We start from the raw sequence: 19013 nt of genomic DNA, 5'->3' as shown, positions 1-19013 counted from the left end.
ACTAGCAACAGCAATACACAAAAGGAACATTTAGCTTTACATTCTCCACATCTAAATTTGCTCCTATGCAGAAAATATCTGGCTTCTTTTTGATAAAAATAAATTGATTTATGTTTTCTTCATGTACTGTTCATGTAATTTTAGAAAAACTAAAACTGTCTGCTGATATACACACAGAGAAAGAACAAATAAGAGTTTATTTGGAAATGTGCAACACAGGGCAACTTACTTTGGAACTTCTTTAATGTATCTATCGTAGGCAAGCGTGTTCTTCCCAAAATTGATTTGTTTTTGTCTTCTCCTCAGAACCACTTCATCTGTCTCCCTTTCAGCTGGATTAGCAGAATCACTTAAAACAGAACTAAAAAGGAAAAAGGAGAAGTAAGTTGAGAAGAACCTTAATAGCTTTACAGCTTGCATAAACACATACTCTGGAACTGGGTGTAATAACTCTTACTTCCCTCATTTACAGAAGTGAAAGTTGTGCTAATCAGATGAATGACTACAACAAGTTTTGCAAGTTCATGCAGTTGCTCAAGTTTTTAACATGTAAACATACACCTGAGGATACTGCTGTTAGAGCTGCCTTCCTAGAAGCTTGCAGATAGTCCTACAACACGCAAATCAAATGATACATAATTATTGTATCTATGTGTAACAACCTTCAAACATAAACATGAAAAAGTTAAAACTCAATAAAATGGATAATATAATGGAGGTCAGCATGAATGATCTAATAGTCATTTCTTTCTCCAACCCTCAACAGCTGGTTTTCACTTTTCCTTTTGCCACTCCAGTACTTTCTCCTATGGCAAATTGTAATGAATACACAATTTAAGCTGAAAAAGAAGGGAATCTGAAATGATCCTATAAGTAGCTTTTGAAAGAAAAGTATTCAGTGCTACTCTTGTCTTAAGGCTTCTTCAGGCTTGATATGAAACAGCCTGGATGTGTTTCAAATCTGCATTAACACATGTGAAGTACTCAGATCATCAGATAGCTATTGCCAAAACCAACACAATAATAGTTAATAATTGTTCAATACTTACTTTGTAATTTTTTTATTTGGTGTCCTCATTGTTTTGCCTTCTTCAATTCTATCTTCCCAGTGGGGACAACTAGAAAGAGGCCTAGAATGTTCTGGTGCTGTAGAGCTGGAAAATAATGAGAAGTAAATATGAACACTTGCTGCTCACGATGTATTTAATAAACAGAAACTTCAACAGTGGACAAACTGTCTCCACATAAGCATAGAATCATAGAATGGTAGGAGTTGGAAGGGACCTTTAGAGATCATCTAGTCCAAACCCCCTGCAGAAGCAGGCTCACCTAGATCAGGTCGCATAGGAACATGCTCCTATTCTATTTCAGTTCAAGTCAAACTAAAATATTTGAGTTCAAGCCACCTTCAGCCATCATTTAAGACTATCAGTTTTGATTTGCAGAGAAGAAAGCAGTCATGAAGTGAATTTCATGTTAGAACACAGACTTGATAACCTCTTAGAATATTCCCAGCTCAGCCAATGTGAAGCCTTCTCTCTACCACTTCAAGACCTTCTCAATACCACAATTCCATCAAAGAGCACAATTCATACAATGACTTCAGGTCAAAATCAGTCTGGTCACTGCTCTGTCATCAGATAAAGACTTTGTAAAGGACCAGGCAGATGTTTAAGAAATAGAAAATATGCCCATCACATGAGCAGAACATTTTGTCAGACATCGTCATATCCCAACATAATAACCTCAAGAATATAAACTCAGTGTAAACCCACAAAGGGAGCCAGGAAGCTCCTACTTGAACAAACAGTTGGACTACTGGTATTCTCTGTGGGTGGAGAAACTCACCAAGTTCCTCACTAAATTAAGAAGATAATAAATTAAAACTGTATAATGCTGTAATATTCTGAAGCACTGAAAACTCCTTTCAGCCTATCTACCTCTTTCACCGTTAATGCCTCAAGATTTAACCTAAGTAATACAGAAGCAGATTTAGCTTGTAGTCTTACTTGCCTTATATGGTTTCACGTGAACAGATGAAATTACCATTCACCACACTAATGTAATTTTAACACATGACGTAAAGACTCCACACTAGGGAGGAACGTAGGATACTTAAACAAAGTATATAAAGCAACAGCACTGGGTATTTTATATTAATATTGAAGACTTCAGCAATAAAGGGCTTAAATTGGAATACTTGGCCAATATTATGGCATGTACTTCAATTAGCCAAACTGAACAGGCTATCAATCAGCTATCAACTGCTACCTCTGTGCTACTGTATTATTAGAAAACATTCATCGTAACCCTGTCCAATATTTTGTTGGATTCACAAAGAAAAGAGCAAACAAAATGAAGTTTTAAACAAGCTTCATATTTATTCCTTACCTCTCCAGCCATTGGTCTAAATGCCTGCATTGATAGTCGTCTAACATCAAGGAATCTGCATCATTCCAGCTTCTACACTCTTGTTCTTGATTCCAGCAGTGTGGATGTTGCACAGAACTAGAAAGTAAGAATTCTCATCAGAAGTCAAGTCTGTGGTAGTCACTGAACATTGCCTACACCAAATATAGACAAATTTGCATCACCATTTACAGTTACAAAATGTGGATTTGGTGCGCATAGGTATGTGATTTGCATCAACTTATTCAAGCAATACTAACTTAACAAAGGTCTTGGACAATGCAATTGCTGAGAAAAGGGTCTCTGACTAACACAGTTAGGATACGAGGATGTTAAATGGTTAACATTTGGATAAAAATACACCCTTTCTCTCTTTGCAAACAACTGGGGGGGGGAAATGACTGTCAGCAGCATTTATAGAACTGCTGACACCTATCAACACTCATAGACTGTCCTGTCAGCAATGTATCATTTGATGTTTGTAAACCATTCTAGCCAGCAGTAAACTTAGGGAAGAGGCAAATACAGAAACATCACTTCCAACACAAGGAAATAACATGTCTAAAGCTAAGTAGGCCAAATGTGGAAACCCTTTTACACAGGCAGCTGTTTACCAAACTACTGCTAAGTTCTTACAAGCAAGCATGGGACCCAGAGCTAGGGCGGTGTTTGTAATATGCTGGAAGGACAGCTGGAGACTGCTTAAGGAGTAAGAGTTATCAACATTTTCCTCCTCAGTTCTGGCAGCTTCAACATCTTAAATTGTAAGGTCACTAAACAAAACACAGTCACAGTGTATACTAACATCAGACCGTGCCTGAGAAAATGATCCTGTATTGCAGACTTCCCACAGTAACCTGCTGTTGTTCTGTACACATGAGTAAACAGTGAACACCCCGTCCTGTATGTGTTAGACCTCTGTGCATTTGAAGCCAATGAGAGAGGAAAAAAAGGAAGGTTTTTGTTATTTTAACCTTGCATTAACAACTTATGTCTTCTTTCCCTTCCTCCTCCACCCTGATTGGCTTCGTCAGTTTCCTGCTCCCAAAGGCCTCAAAGTTACTAACAGGCAACACAAACAGCTCGCTCAGAACTACGATCTTGGCAAAACGAGGTCACTTTCAACACATTCCGTTTTTGCAAAGGCAGCGAATGGCCTTAGGTACACAACTGGAAAACATGAGGAAAAGCGTAACTGAAAACTATATCCTTTAGAAACATCGCAGCGTATTTTATCACCAGTGCCTCGCATTGCCCGTTCCCTCAGCGTCAGCTTTAAGGCCAGTGACCCCCAGGCCGCCCCACGCCATCTCTCCCCGCCCCCCAGCGCTGCCCTGCCGCCCAGCCCAGCCCGCCTCTCTTCCCGCTACCCCTGGGACCAGAGCAACCTCTGCAAGGAGACTCCCTCCCCCAGCCAGGAGACGTCTGCCGGAGGAGGGCGAGCAGCCGGCCTCGGCTACCGAGGAGGGGGAGGCTGAGGCGGGTGAGGAAACCCCCCCTGCGACGTCCCCGCCGCTTATCCCCGGAGAGGCGTCCCGGGACAGGCAGCACCACACCCCTGCCCGCCCACATACACACACCCGGGGTGCGGAGGGAAAGGGCAAGCACGGAGCGCTACAGACGCCCTGAGAAACCGATACTCAGCAGCAGCTCCCACCTGCGCGGCGCGCCCGGCTCGCCGCCGCCAGACGCGGCGCCCCGCTGCGCGCCGAACATGGCTGAGGCGAGTACCGCCGCCACCGCCGAACATGGCTACGGCCCCGGCACGGCAGCGCGCAAGCGCGGGCCTTCCCCCGGGCGGAGGCTGCGGCGGGAAGCGCGCATGCGCAGCCCTTCCTTCCCCCGGGCGGAGGCTGCGGCGGGCAGCGCGCATGCGCAGAAGTCCCACAAGGGGGATGACAGGCTGCGGTTGTGACCTGGCGAGGGTAACGTGATGGCACAGGCGGGTGTCTGTGTTAACTGAAGCAACGACAAACGGCCTCTGCTCCCAGCAAAATCCCCCAGCTGCTGGAGGGCAGTAGAGCACAGCTCCCCATGTTGTCAGGAGAGAGAAAATGTATGTTTTATTTTATTCCTCTGTGATTAGATGGCACCAGGCTTAGACCCTCGGTGAGAGGCTGCATGGAACATTACAGTGGCAGGGGTTTTAGGTTTTGGCTATAAATTGTGGGACAGGGCAGATGAACAACTTCAAAACTATTTGAGCGAGGCCACAGCGTCCAGATTGACAGCTTTGCTTCATTAACTGAGAAATTAGTACTACAGTTAACACCCCTTTGACACCCCTAAGGATGATAATGAGCTAAAAGGAGTACACACTAACCATACATGACTAGGTGCCTCAACTGTTCACCCAAACCACGCTAAACATTTATCTTGCATTGTGTATATATTGCATTCATTCCCAGAGAGACACTGAGGTGCTGCAGCATGTCCAGAGAAGCTGGGGAAGGGTCTGGAGAACAAGTCTGATGAGGACAGCTGAGGGAGCCAGGGTTGTTTAGCCTGGAGGAGGCTGAGGGGAGACATCATCACTCTCTACAAGTACCTGAAAGAGGATTGTAGTGAGGTGGGATTCTCTCTCTTCTCCCCAGAAACAAGTGTTGACTGTAAAAGTCAGCAGAGAAACTCTTTAGGACTCATTTTGGAGTTCTAGAAAGCAGCCATTCTTTATTGCAGTGTGGGGTGCACAGGGGATTGCTCAACTTAACGTGCACACCAAGAAATAAAAGAACACTCTTTATATACATTATAGAGAAATAATGAAGTAATTTAATCTCTGTCCACTGTGGTTTTGCTAAAACCACCCTGAAGGTACTCTCCACTCATTCCCAGGCTGATAAGCTCCTTCCCTTGATCTCTTCTCAGGCTGATTTCCAAGGCCTCTGGTTCCAGGTGTCTGCACAACAGATATGCAAGTACTCGCACTTAGACGCACATTCAACTCCTGCATCATGCCTGCAAAATAGCAAGTGAGGTTAGGGATTTGGGGCAAGTCTCTGAAGTCTGGTATGGATAGGACAAGAGAAAATGGCCTCAAGTTGTGCCAGGAGAGGTTTAGATTGGAGATGAGGAAGAACTTTTTAATTGAGAGGGTTGTTAGACACTGTTCCAGGCTGCCCAGGGAGGTGGTGGAGTCCCTGTCCCTGGAGATGCTTAAAAGCCATGTAGATGAGGTGCTCAGGGACATGGATTAGTGGTGGGTTTGACAGTGTGAGGTGAGTGGTTGGACTCGGTGTTCTTAAAGTTCTTTTCCAACTGAAATTATTCTATGATTCTATATCTCTCTCATTCTCTACCATTAATGGTGTGCACAATATTCTTCTATTGTCTGCGCTTCTTAACATCTCTAATCAATTCCCCTATTACAAAAAAAAAGTGTTTCATTCAGACACATCATTGGTGTATGCCAGTGCTGCCCTGGAAAGGCAAATTTTCAGTCATCACTCCTGCTCATTTCATGACATCCAGTATCAGTCCTTCTCCCCTGCTAATTATGGAAAGTATTTGTTGTTTCTTTCTTTTTTTTCCCCTAAGGTACAGATTTTACATTCTTTCATTCATGCAACCCTTTGCAAGCAGGTTGTAGTGGGAAAATCATCAAAGAAGGAATTACCAGATGCACCTTCAGGAAACTTAAAGCCCTCTTGGTACTGTAACATTTTTAACTAAAACATTGTATACAGGTAGGTGAGACTTATTTCCACCCATATAAAGCTTTAACTGGTAAACATAACCTTAAAATGAAAACCAGAAGTCTTACATAAAACCAGTTGTATTTTTATTCAGCTCTTCAGAGAGTTTTAAGATCAACTACATGTATTCATTAAGCCTTTTCCTTAAAGGCTATCCAAATAATACTGTCCATTTAAAAACAGGTGAGCTACCTAGGTAAAAAAGAACCCCAAACCCAAACCAGCCACAAATAACAAACCCTGTGGTATATCTTTGGAAGAAAATGTTTTGTAATGCATATAAGAGCTTGGATATTTGTATATTTTTTTTTACTACTTAAATATATCAAAATCAGAATTTCTTCAAAAACTGCACCTCAGAATTTTAGTCAGTTATGTCTTATTGAGGTTTAGCCTGACTGGAATGGTATAGCTGCTGTATACCAAGTTTCAACACAATAAAAATACTCATACTGAAGAAATTGGATAATAACCTGGTATTTTGGTCTCAAGTGATGGCAAGCCTCATGGTAAACAACTGCATTCATATAATGGATTGAAAATACATAACTCTTGGACAAAATACCTTTTGCTTTTTTGGTTAGCAAACCATGTTAACCTAAAAAAAAATACAACAATACATAACAAGAGAACACATTTTGACATTATTTTCTGGAATGCTACAATTAAAGAAATAACAACTGTGGAAGTAAATAATATAGCCACAGACCATGTTTTCAGAAACAGCTGTTCAGCTACAGCACATAAGAAATTTGGGCTCTACATGTATACACACATATGGACTATTCATACTGACACTGTGCATCCACCATATACATTGTCTTATTGTAAGCACGATACATTTATATAATGTACTTCAGATGAATAACATTGCCTTGTCAGTGATGCAGAAAGGCATATACACAGCTCAAAAAGCAACACTAAATCACTAGTAATTCAAGAAAATTCTTTAAGTAAGAATTTTGTCCCACCACATCACTTGGTTCATTTTTTTTCTTTGAAAAGTGCTGTAAAAAGACTGATTCTAAACCCTCTCTTTATGTTTAAGAAATGTATTAAGGTTTGGTGGGAGGCAATGTGTTTCTATTTCCTGCAAAGAGAGAGAGATCTTGTCTAGAAACAGCCCTATACTTGCATGTGGTTCTTCCGATTGTGACCTGAAGCTATCATGAAGACAAACGCCTATATTTTTACTCTATTATTGTTTGGTGACTTGAAGACAAACATCAGATGACTGTGCAGGAAGAGGTCATGGTTTCTTCTCGTACCAGCTCTAAGAAGAGTATGTCATATGGATTTTTAGCAAGTTGGTTCTCTACACAGCCTTTAAGAAGCTTACAAACTTTGGAGGTGTGTAGGACAGATGTAGCTTGGACCAGCCACCTTGCATAAAGATAGTAGGGATAAGTTAATGCAGCTGGCAAGCTACTTCAGAAACAGGTGCTGCAAGTTAATCAATTGGCCCTGGGTGATCTCATGGGCAGAAGCAGCATATAAGGAGGTAGCAAAGGAAGGGTGGCTTCGAGTCAGCTCTAGTGGTTGTACTACGTTGCCTGTGTACAGTTCTGCATATGCATTACTTAGACTCTCTATGTCTTCGAGTGAGTATTGCCTGCACTACAACAACAGAGATGTGCCAGATTACTTTGCCAAATTTAATTATTTAAATTTGAAAAAAAAAAAAGCTTGTTTTAAGGAATTTAAGTCAGGCAGTGTTACTAACATAAGCATTATATTTTGGTAATTATTACTAAGTTTTCTAAGAGGCACTTCTGTGATTAGAGCACTACTGTTAAAAGATGCCACGGTATTATACATTTATGACCATCCCTTTGTTATACTGTTACACTGGCAAAAGAAGTACGATGAAAAGCAAAGTTCCACTGAAATGAAAACTTCCAATCAATTCAGAGTAGATTTCTGTAAAGAACAACTCCACTGCACAAGCAATTGGGAGACTAAAGCTCTTATTACTATTGGAAACTGATATGTTTCTCTTGTGCAGAACCATCTGCAACTACATGTACCTATTATCTAAGTTTCTCAAGGCCTTGACAATTTTAACTTCATAAGTCTTTATGATAAATATTTTTATTCTAAACAGGAGAAGAGCAGTAGGAAATTAATGTCAGTGGCAAAACCACAACATCAAAATCCCATTCTCTCTTCTGCAACCATTTCAAGGACCACCTCCCTTATATCTGTGCCATGTTATGTAAACTTTCCAGAAGTAAATAGTACAAAATGCTTATTTGTAAAGGCTGCTGTGTAGCAACGAGGTACATGTTAGAAGACACCACAAGGCTATGTAAGAGTCTTCTAAAGGATAAAAAAAATCCTGCAGAGACCATTTCAAACTTCCAAATAACTTTCCCACAGAAGTACTGGAAAATATTTCAAATTCCATCACTGATCATCACCTTCTGTTTTAAATTTCTAGACTTGTCAATAAACCTGTCTGAAACTCAGGAACTCAGTTCAATCCTATTCAGATGAAAGAAGAAAGAGAGACAAATCCATACTACCAGTCTCAGTGCCAAATTTTCACTCTATCCTCTCCAAAACAACAGGTAATGAAAACCAGAAAAATCACCCTTATTAACAGGTAATACAGACAATTGCATAGTAGATGTTATATATGTAATAACTCATTTATGCTCAAGCAATGAATGTCCTTAAATCCAGGTTGGGCTTTTATAACTGCATGTTATTAAACAAATGCAAACAAAAAAAACCAAACACCACCAACATGACATAACGTTAGTTCTCAAATGTTGCTGTCAAATCTGTTCTCAATTCCTTATCCCTCTCCAAACTATGGCTTGCAGCCACATTCGTAACCATCTCCTGGCTGGGTAGCTCCAAGTGCAGTTTGATGTATTCACCAAAAAGCCTCTCCCTGGGCTGAGATTCTAATGAAATCTTTCACAGTTGTGCCTCCAGTACTTGTACCATTTTAAGATGCTGCCATCTATTCCTGCTCAAAGCAGCTGTCTGTCACAGTAATCAGGATATTTTCATGTAATCACTAGCATGTCATCTCTGCTTGATGATTTTTGATAATACAGGTGGGAGGTATTAGGGCTTTTATTCTACTAGACTGAAGCCTTAAAATATAACTTTCACTCTTTGACCCACCTGTCTGCCTGAGGTTACTACCCCTCTAAGGTGGGACAACTTGTCAAGCAAATAGCTGCAGCTCAGCCCCTGCAGTGCACGGGTCAGTGTCAGAACTCACACATTCTCCAGCAGCTGGAGGTTTTCTACCAAGCAGTATGCCAAGTAATTGTTCATTGAATGGTGTGATGCACAGCTAGAACATTAAGAACTGTATTTAGGTCTCAGAGTAGGGCTCTCTTAAAAATAATGGAAAATGCTTTTTATTTTCATTTCTAATTTATTCTAATGCAGATCAGATCAAGAAATGTGCATCATTACCCTATAAATATTAAACCAGCAACTACTGCTTATCATAGAATCATAGGTCAGACTTTGATCTCTAAGCTGAAAAACTTTCACTATTGATGGTAATTCTTTGGACAACTTACACCCCTATGATCCTGGCATCTATTTCAGGGGAAAAGTTACCCCTGAGAAAAAGCTTACAGGCTTTGAAATAGCTGAGTGTTCCTTCAGAGCATTTAGACAGTTCAGATGTTTGCTGCACTCCCTTTAAATGTACTTAAAAAAAAAAAAAAGAGTCCATCATGTAAAGAACATCAAACCCCTAAGCAGTGTAGCTCCAGGAAACCAACAGGTTTAACGCTGTGTAACATTAGCAATGAAGGTAAATGGGGAATGTTTCAATTCCTCCAGTTGTTTGAAATAAATACAACCATCAAAAACTAGACTAGAGGCAGATTATTGGAATAAAAGGTCCTTATGGGAGTTGTACATATTCAGTGATTAAATTCCTTAGCCTGAAGAAACCAATCCCCTTTGTAAGTGGAGGGGACCAGCAGAGAAACAGAAGTGGCATACTTGTTCAGTGACCACTTGCTAACATATAAAGAACTTTACAAATGGATTTAAGAAGTATCAGTGAAGTCTAACCAAAGTTATTTTCTCAGCCCTTTACTAAGAATTAAAACTCATACTAAATTACAAAATTTAAAGAATGTGACTGATGTTAAAACTTGAAAAGATAATGGAACTGCAAATATGGAGAGATACAAGATGTACAACTATGTAAGACATAAGAAAGCAAAATATGGGTTAAAAAATAATGACTGGTCCAGAAACTGACATCCAGTGAACAAAAACCAAAGACACAGGTAAGAGGAGAGGAACTGAGAAGATTTACATCTGTTTTCAACACTGTAAAAGAAAGCTTTGGAGTTTGCACCCTTGTAGAACATGAAGTCTCAGAAACAAATCTAACAGGCCTTTTAACCAAACCCACTGTGAAATACATTGCAATTTAAAAAGTTAAAACGTACCCAAGTATTATTCATCGTATGATGCAAACGTCTAAAATACAAAACTTGGCTCGGCAAGTCGGACAAGGCACTTTGCTCGACAGCCAGGTCTCAGGGTGCTGCTGATCCTGTCGGCTGGCAAACCATTTGCCCATGCAGGTGAGGCACCACATGGGCCGACAGTAGCATTGTTGGCATTCCCCTTCATTTGGCTCCTGGCAGTTCTTGATGAGCTTGATGTTAGCGATGGTCTGCATACACCCTATGCATGGCTCCAGCTCCTAAAGGAGGAGAAAAGCTTCAAAATTATAATCTGCACAGAATGGTTTCTGTTACTGCTTTTCAAAGGCTTTTAGAAAACTACCTGTGAACAAACATAGCAGGAACCTGAGTGGGCAGAGCCACATGTACTTGCAGCTGCATATAGGGAGATCATCTTTCTATGACTGTTTTACAGTTAATAAACAATAATTAGCATGTCCCATGTGTCTTCCAGCCACATATCTCCAAGAATTTGACAAAGTGCAAAACACAGCACACTGGGCAGGTGTGGAGACCTGAATACTATTTATACTGCTATTGGTGTAACAAAAACCAGGACTACTTTGTAGTCTCTAGTTCCCACCTCCAGTGTCTTTTCCCTGGTCAGGTCAAGTGTCCGTTCAGCCACAGTGACAGCTTGATTGTGGAGCAGACCCAGATGAAAACCAGTCATCTTTTCCTCTTTTCACCTCAATCATTTCTCCCAAACAGGTTCATTGCAGACGAACTCTTGTGTCAACTTGGGGACAAGGAGTGTGCAGGAAGCAGGATTGCTTCTTTCAGAAGCTGTATCAGCTTTAACTTGTGAAATGAGGGCTTCTCTTAGTTATTAAGCAGGAAAATAACCTTAGATTAGGAAAATAACTAATAGAAAGTTAACTAACTTTTAAAACTTTTTCATGGAGCTTCAGATTATGGAAGAATCCCATGTTGATTTTTAATGTCCATGTTGTCATTTCTGACGTTATATCTCAATGTCAAACAAAAGTTCAGCAGCTGAGCTGACACTTAAATTAAAAAATGTCACAAATTAAAAGCCCTACAAGCAAGCAACCGTCCGAAAGAAATAGCATCTTCTCTTTATTTTCAACCTCTCTTTTCACTATATGCACTGCAATCAGAATGTACAACCACATTATGTGCTCTAGTCACACTTTGGATTGCTGCACCTGCATAGTAATGCTCAGGTCTCTGTGATTATTACTGAAGGTAGGACTCTGTGGTGTTATTTACAATTAAAGCAAGCCTCAATTAAGAATCCTTGTTTATTTCAGAAGTTCCACCAAAACCAGGCTATGGAGAAAACCAAGCTGTAACAGAGTAAACTGCCTAAAGAACAGTAACAAGAGCTGTGATTCCAGCTCCCCATAAACTTTCTGGAAATGTAATGTCATCATTTCCAACTGTTTTCCACCATGACTGAGTGAGCAGCACTTTAGTTTGTGAAGGAGTGGTTAAGAGAGAATGGACATGGACCCCAGGGTATAATGTCAGGCCCGACGGGGCAAGGCAATCTGAGTTCTAGTTTAATGCACAATCAAGACCAGAGTCAGAACCATGGTTAAAACAGTTGCTGTCACGTAGTCAGTGCAGACAGCAGGCCGCTTTCTGCTCCTTCAAGGTCGGGCTGTTTTCAGCTAACGAGCTAACAGCCCAAGGTGGAAAACAACTACGGGGGAAAAACAAGATGGGAAAATGTGAGGGAGCTTGCTTATCGCAGAAACCGCAAGTAGGATGAACATAAGAATGTAATCTATTAGCTGCTGTTGCTGAGCTAGCTTTGAAGCTGCTGGATATAAGTTAGAGCCTGCTCTCAATAAAGAGAAGATTTCTGCTATCACTCACATTGAGTAGGACTGATTTTTTCCCACCCAGCTGAGAATCGGACCCTGGGTTGATCGCCGCATGAAGTAGGCTTGAAGCTGGTTGTTCAGGCTTCGAGCCTGGGTTTTTCAGGCTTCGAGCCTGGGTGTTTCAGGCTTAGAGTCTGGTTTCAGACTTAGAGTCTGGTTTCAGGCTTCGAGCCTGGGTTTTTCAGGCTTCGAGCCTGGGTTTTCAGGCCAAGAGCCGAAAACTTCGCGGCATTGGTTCAAGCATCATCGCCAAGCAGCCCTGGCTAGAACCAGCCCTACTGTGCAGACCTTGAGAAACTATGCTAGGCCCCGTCTTCTCAGAAAGTTGATCAATCCAGGCCATGTCTTAACAGAAGCTAACAGTGCCAGCCTGACCTGGAACTGCACAAAACTAAAACTGCTATGGCTGCACACCTGCACATACACTGAAGGCAAGTTTGACTATGAGTCTATCACTTCATTAATATCTGCAGCCTCCCCCAAAACCCATTGAGCATTCCTGTAGAGCAGTGGGCTGCACAGCCGTGGTCTTTCCTTGGGTTGGACACTTCTCATGGTTATTCCCTGAGGCTGAGAGATCCCTTACACAGGATCTGTTATCCATAGCCAAGTAGGTGACAGTTTATACTAGATCTAAAGCATACGAGCAAGTTTAATTATTAAAAGTGCAGTAAGTAGTAGAGTGTATGAGTGCTGTCAATTCCCATGAAATTATCATTTGATTACTGTTTAATAATTATAATTTAACATAATTCAGTCATTGTTTGATCAAACCTTTTGATTAACTCTAAAAGAAAGACTTCTCATAAAAATTCCCTTGAGATAACCCTAAGGGAATGGTTACCAATTACACAGTAATCACAGGCACAGTGTAAAGTGTCATTCTCACATGGATGGAAAGTCTCACCTGAGTGCTTGGAACAGAATATGTCTGGTTACTTTCCACCAGAGATGTAAAGGTTTCTAGAAACAAATCACTAAGGCTTTGATGGATCACAACATTAGCTGCATTGCTGATGGGAGCACGGAGCTTTTCTCGGAGCTCCCCATACTCTGTGGAGTTCAGCCTGAAGAAGAAAAGATGGAACAAAATGTTACCATTATCATCCATTCAAATACCTTGACACTACACTGCAGAGGTCAACATCAGAGAAGTGAACCCACACAGAAGTTATGTTATTATAAACTTGACAGAATAAATATACAGTGAGCATTTTGTTTTCTTTTGCTGTTTAGTTGTTGTTTTCAACGTAACAGACAATATAACATGCTGTCTTCCTTCCTATCTGTTGTCAGATTGCCAACAGGATATGCCACAGATTAGCTAAAACATACAAAAATAAAGGAAAGCTTTAAAAGTTACTAGCATGAAGAAAAGCAGTACAGGTACATAACTGCAAAGTACTGCATACACAATTTCCATCCATCTTTTTAATGCTTATCTACTTAGATCATATCTAAATTCTAGTTTAGAAACTCCTGAGGACAGCACTTAACAGTTATATCATGTGGCACATATCACATGGTGATAAGAGTACATGTAAGTATCAGAACAACATCATCAGTATCAGGTTCTGTGACTTTTTGATGCAATTTGATGTAACACCTGAAATTTCACAAAGGTTACAAACAGCTGCTGAATACGACTCAGACTCTGATTTAAAGCTCTAACAAGCTGTGTTTCACACTAGGTTGCTTCTGCTAAATTGAGGCCCACAGACATCAGGTGGCACATCAGCCCCCGTACAGATCCTGCAGTGGTGTGTTACTGTTGTTATCCCTTTTAGATGGAACAATTCTGAACTGTTGATTCAGGACTCCTTAGCTCAACATTTCCACTCATTAAACAGCTTTAACAGAGAAGCCCTGGGACCATCACCCTGACATTCCTCTGAGTTCCCAGAGCCCAGTACAATGGAATGCTGCCTTAGTTTGAGCTCCCAGTGGTCTCCATTGTTTTAACTACTATAGGGTAACATTTGTTACCAGATGCTAACTGTGCAAATAACAGGGAGCTTTCTATCCAGAGTTAAGATTCACATTGAATAAGCAGGAAAATGTGGCCTGCCTGCACAAAGCATTTTTCTTCCAGAAACATCCCACTGTTATCCAATTCTGATTCTGGATATATACAGTGAACCTAGTGATCCTTAATAGAGGAGTTTTGTCCTACAGCACTTAAGTCCTGTATAACGGCATTCTAGCAGAGGTTTTGCTATTTCTAACACATCTTACTACAAGAATCTTTAAACACACTGTTTACAGTGCTCTTCTGTTTAGCCGCATAATAGAGTTTTGAGGTTTGAATTTTTTTCCCTAAAAGGAATTGTCAAAGAAGCCACGATTTTCTTAGCTGGGGATGCAGTTTTATCACTCTGGCACTGAAAAACTTACAGGAGAAAATAATCATTAGTTGATTAATACTTATTTGGTAACCCCTCTCATAGGTCTATAAAAGTCTCCACTTTCCTTAGGACTGCCGTGCTTACCTTAACTAACCTCTTGTTCTCAGGATATCTAACACAATCACCTCTAAGCCTTCCTCAGGCTTGCCAGAACCCCTCTGGCTCACCTACAAATCTGGTGATCTGACTACTTTTAATTACCTTTTAATTACTTTAAATCAAGTAAATGCTGCTGACATACTAATTTACATCAAACAAACACCCCAAAGCCTTTTCAAATATATAGTTTTAGGAGCACCACCATGGCTGTGTCTACTCCTTCTAATGACACAGTGACAAAAAAGACTTCAGCACCCTTCTACTCAAGTGTTACAGGTTTCTGCAAAACTTGTATTACTTTTGCCCAGCTACACAGACTGCTAGAAAAAGTAGCATGAGCCCTTGGAAAGCAAGCAGCTTTGCTCCGATTGCTCCGATTTACTGCTACAAGAACATATAAATCAGAAATGGACTACACTGACTTCTTTGCTTTAAGAGCAGCTGGCTTGCAGTAGCTCAGCAAGAACTCCACTGAGCAGTGATAAAATTATGGGCTTTGAGTGGAAGCAAATAAAAAAAAAAAGGCATGGGTGAATAACAGCCAGTTTTAGGCAAATAACTATTTATCCTTCCCCCAAATTTGGAAGACCAAAGATTGTCTCTTTCGTTCCTGTTCTCCATCTTTCACCGAAGTTTTTCAGGTTACCTCTTTCTGCATCCATCACAATCCTATTCCTAAGCATGGATCAAACAGGCTGATCCCTTTATTTAAGCATTGGGCATTCAACACTGTAGGTGTATGAAACTTTCTAAATAACCTTTCTTCACTGCACTGCGTGGCAGAACTGCACATAAAGCATCTCTGAACACCAGGCAGGGAGCAAAAAAGAAGGTAGGAGACCCAGGGAGATTTCAGATGTGCCACATAAGCACTCTACTAGCACTATCACATAGCATATATAAATATATATATATATAAACCATTAACGGAGTAGTTGTTTTACCGGATATCAAATGCCTTCACGTAGGGATTGATACTGGCAACACGGATGGTGAGGAACTGCACAGGCATATTTGAGTCTGGGGTGAGTTCATGCTGTCTGGAGTCTGTCACGGTCAAATGAATGTCCTGCTGTTGGGCAACATGTAAACAGTAGGTGGTCACTTTAATCACCCATGTGTCTGTAACAATCACCCTTGCTCCTGGAGCTCCTGTAGCAAATTTGTCAATTCTCCTAAATTCTATATTGATGGAAGAAGCTACTGCTCTCCAGCCCGACTGTGGGAGAGCGTGAACAGCGAGTGTTCGGGCTAACGGATGATTATTCCAACCTTTCCGTGACCAGTAATATGCCAGAGCACTGGTGACTGCTGGGAAGAGAACAGCAAAGAAGAAGAAAGTTTTCCATCCTTTTGAAGCCAGGTAGAAAAAACTGAGATGTTTTTCAGGTGCAGCAATGCACATACCAAGGTAATAACCTGCAAGGAAAATTACTTACTTTCAGAAATCAATTAAGTACATGCATAAACACACCCCTCTGATTCATATAGTTATCTAAACGGCGAGCTGACCTCCAGGAGGACTACTGTATTGCTGCAACTCAAATTCAAACCTTTTACTAAGCAAGCTGAGATAAATTCTTAACTGTCACTGATTTTTACCAGAATTGCATAGCTAAATGATGCCAATTTGAATTTGAAGGTTAAATAAAATTACCTGTAAGATGCCAATTTTACTAGCATTAGATATCTAAAAGAAGCTGATCTGAATTTACTGGTTGAATAAAACTACCTGTAAGATGCCACTTAGTTTTAGCAGGATTACAGAACTAAAGGAAGCCAATTTCAAGTCGCTGGTTAAATAAAGAGATATTCTTTTGCAACTGCATGTATGCCACTGCAGCCAACTCGTTACAAAGCTTAGTGTGCTTAACGAGGCGGCTTGATTGACAGTCAAGTGCAGTATCTGTAAGATGTATTCACTTACACCTGCGTGGCCCTGACACGGGGCACTGGTGAGCCCCCGTCTTGCTCCCGCCAGGCTCAGCAGGGTCTTGAGCGCTGTCTCGCCCAGGCAGCGGGTTTGCCTTTCATGCCGCGAGGCTGAAGGCTGCTGCCACCCCTCTTCAGTGGGGAACCCCGCTCTCCGTCCCGCCCCGCTCTGTCTCGTCCCGCCGCCGGCCGGGGCTCACCCAGGGGCAGGAGCGAGTGTGCCAGCAGCGTGCCGGTGCTGCGCCGCAGGTGGTACTGCACGAAGGCCGCGTCCTCGCTGCCCAGCCAGGCGGACAGCAGGCTCTGCACCGTCAGCCCCGCCGAGCGCACTTCGTCGGGTGGGAAGACGAAGCAGACGGCGAACACCAGGTAGGCCAACGTGAAGGTCACCGCAGGGCTCTCCATACTGCGTCCCGCCGCCCACGGCCCGCTCCCGCCGCGGCCCCGGCCCGACCCGACCCGAGCTGCCGCCGTCGCCCCGCGGCTCTCTGGGAGCTGTAGTTCCCGCCACGGCCCCGGATGGACGGCGCGGTGCCGCCGCTGCCGGGCGGGCAGTTCCGCTGGGGCGGAGCCGGCGCGGCCCCTGGAGGAGCTGGGCTACGTGCCTCCCGGGTGTCCCGCCGGTGGGCTCGGGAGCGGAGCCTCGTCGTCCCAGGCGCCACACGAGCGAGATCTCACTCACACCCCGCCTCCCCAGAGCCGGCTGGGTCTTCAGGATCCCGGTAGCTGCGTGGCCTCACGCTTTGTAAACTGAGGTTATGCTTCACGGAGCCTGACTAGTTCAGACGGAGTTACTGATGTGGAGCCGAGTCGGTAGGAAGTGCCACGCTGGCGTGGCTGTTGATGGAGATGGGGAATTCGTGATGATTGACACACTCTTGAATAAGACAGTTTCACCAGTGAAATTATGCTTGTATCACAGGCATCTTGTTTCATTCTAAAAGGCATCATTGGTCGAAAGTTTGTTGTTTTCACGATAGTTCATTGTTGCTATCTAACGACTTCACTGTACAAACTGTTTTGACTTAGTTTTAATAATAAAAATCAGATTGTGTAGCAGCAAGTTGTCTTTCCGTGGTTTTATTCATCGAAGATTGTCGAAGCAGAATCACTGAGAGGTTGTGGCTGTGCTTGGGCATACAAGGGACTGATGGCATTATGTTGTGACGGGAGGAACAGAGGCAAAATGCTCTGTTACACAAAAGTCCTGAGGATAACAGATGTTCACATGGCTTTATGTATCATTATAGATCTCTGAACGGAACCAAAATTTAAACATGGACTTTATTCTTGCAAGTTTCCCAGCTTCTAAGCAGATCCTGCATTTATTCCTGTATCAGCAACTTTTAATTTACTTTCAAGAGGCTTAATGGTATCAACAGTATTTCATAATTTCACTTGGGAGTCTCAGGGGACACTCCAAGTTCACTTACAGCAAGCTTTCACGCAGCCTATGTAGACCACAGACATCATCCCTCCATAGTAAGCACCCCCAAGAATATTGGAGTCTACATCTCAAATTCTGGCCTAGAGTTGCTTTTTGTAGAAATGAGAGTGTGTGTAGCACAAAACACTGTGACTGGCCCAGTGCCTGCCTGCCACCAAGCACCATGACACAGAGAGGCTAATGCCCAGGAGGTATGCTGGGGTCCCTGAAAATCCATATGGGCCTTCAGCATCTTGTCCCTGCCCTCTCACTTCACTCCTTCCACTGCAAAGGTGGTTGGGCATTGAGAACTGGCCATGCCAAAGGGCTGATGTGTTTACCTCAGGATTTGCAGACACAAGCTTCTGCCCCCACAATTAGGTCCTGTGGGGCCTAAGCGTGGACTAGCAGTAATACTACAGATACTTCATCCAGAGGAACGCTAAACATCGAGTTTTTTTCCCCGAGGGCCATCAGCGCTCCCCGGAGCGTGGGTCCGAAGCAGGACTCCACTGTCAGCGTTGCTCCCGCCGCCGCGGCCGCCATGACGAACCCCCGCGCACTACACTTCCCAGCAAGCCCCGCGCGGGAGTGCACTCCCGCGAGAGCGCCTCGGCGCAGGGTCGCAGCTCTCCCCGCCCTGCCGCAGAACCCTTTTGTGATTGGCGGACACGTTTCGAATGCCGCTTTCTCATTGGCGGGCCGGGGCTGCCGTTGGAATTTGAACTGCTGTG

The 19013-nt window shown here is 42.7% G+C and overlaps 2 protein-coding genes across 8 annotated transcripts in view; both read right to left on the bottom strand.

Moving 5' to 3' along the window:
* The window catches only part of SLBP (stem-loop histone mRNA binding protein), a 29024-nt gene extending 24830 nt beyond the window's left edge, over nucleotides 1–4194 (bottom strand). For all 4 annotated transcript variants that reach the window (XR_009818415.1, XR_009818416.1, XR_009818414.1 and 1 more), the window contains exons 1-4: nucleotides 4067–4194; nucleotides 2392–2508; nucleotides 1050–1154; nucleotides 230–361 (exon numbers count right to left, since the gene is read on the bottom strand). Coding sequence is in view for 1 of the 4 variants with exons in the window: in XM_061992379.1 (XP_061848363.1) it covers nucleotides 230–361; nucleotides 1050–1154; nucleotides 2392–2508; nucleotides 4067–4125 (413 nt within the window). In the remaining 3 variants the exon portion in view is untranslated. The remainder of the gene's footprint in view (nucleotides 1–229; nucleotides 362–1049; nucleotides 1155–2391; nucleotides 2509–4066) is intronic.
* A 964-nt stretch (nucleotides 4195–5158) lies between these two features.
* Nucleotides 5159–17560, bottom strand: TMEM129 (transmembrane protein 129, E3 ubiquitin ligase). 4 transcript variants are annotated; one of them, XM_010206981.2, is made up of 5 exons: nucleotides 17054–17395; nucleotides 15866–16340; nucleotides 13325–13484; nucleotides 10544–10803; nucleotides 5159–5367 (listed from the first exon to the last, which is right to left on the bottom strand). In XM_010206981.2, exons 1-4 carry the CDS (start codon nucleotides 17256–17258, stop codon nucleotides 10555–10557), a joined length of 1089 nt encoding a protein of 362 aa, XP_010205283.2. In that variant the 5' UTR covers nucleotides 17259–17395; the 3' UTR covers nucleotides 5159–5367; nucleotides 10544–10554. The 4 variants fall into 4 exon arrangements, 1 of the variants encoding a protein (XP_010205283.2); XR_009818431.1 differs by lacking the exon at nucleotides 5159–5367 and adding an exon at nucleotides 11148–11380 and having other exon boundaries at nucleotides 10716–10803; nucleotides 17054–17560; XR_009818432.1 differs by lacking the exon at nucleotides 5159–5367 and adding an exon at nucleotides 11148–11365 and having other exon boundaries at nucleotides 10716–10803; nucleotides 17054–17560.
* Between the last annotated feature and the right edge of the window lie 1453 nt (nucleotides 17561–19013).

Source organism: Colius striatus, chromosome 3 (genome assembly GCF_028858725.1).
Source record: "Colius striatus isolate bColStr4 chromosome 3, bColStr4.1.hap1, whole genome shotgun sequence".
NCBI classification, from domain to species: Eukaryota; Metazoa; Chordata; class Aves; order Coliiformes; family Coliidae; genus Colius; species Colius striatus.
This window is presented reverse-complemented; position numbering and strand designations above follow the sequence as displayed.

Bases quoted from the DNA above. Each gene is read 5' to 3' on its own strand.
- TMEM129 (XM_010206981.2), bottom strand. From the start codon at position 17,258: ATGGAGAGCCCTGCGGTGACCTTCACGTTGGCCTACCTGGTGTTCGCC. The intron at 16,341-17,053 runs GTGAGCCCCGGC...TTTTCCTTGCAG, and splicing joins ACACTCGCTCCTGCCCCTGG to GTTATTACCTTGGTATGTGC. The intron at 13,485-15,865 runs GTAAAACAACTA...TTTCTTCTTCAG, and splicing joins GTGAAGGCATTTGATATCCG to GCTGAACTCCACAGAGTATG.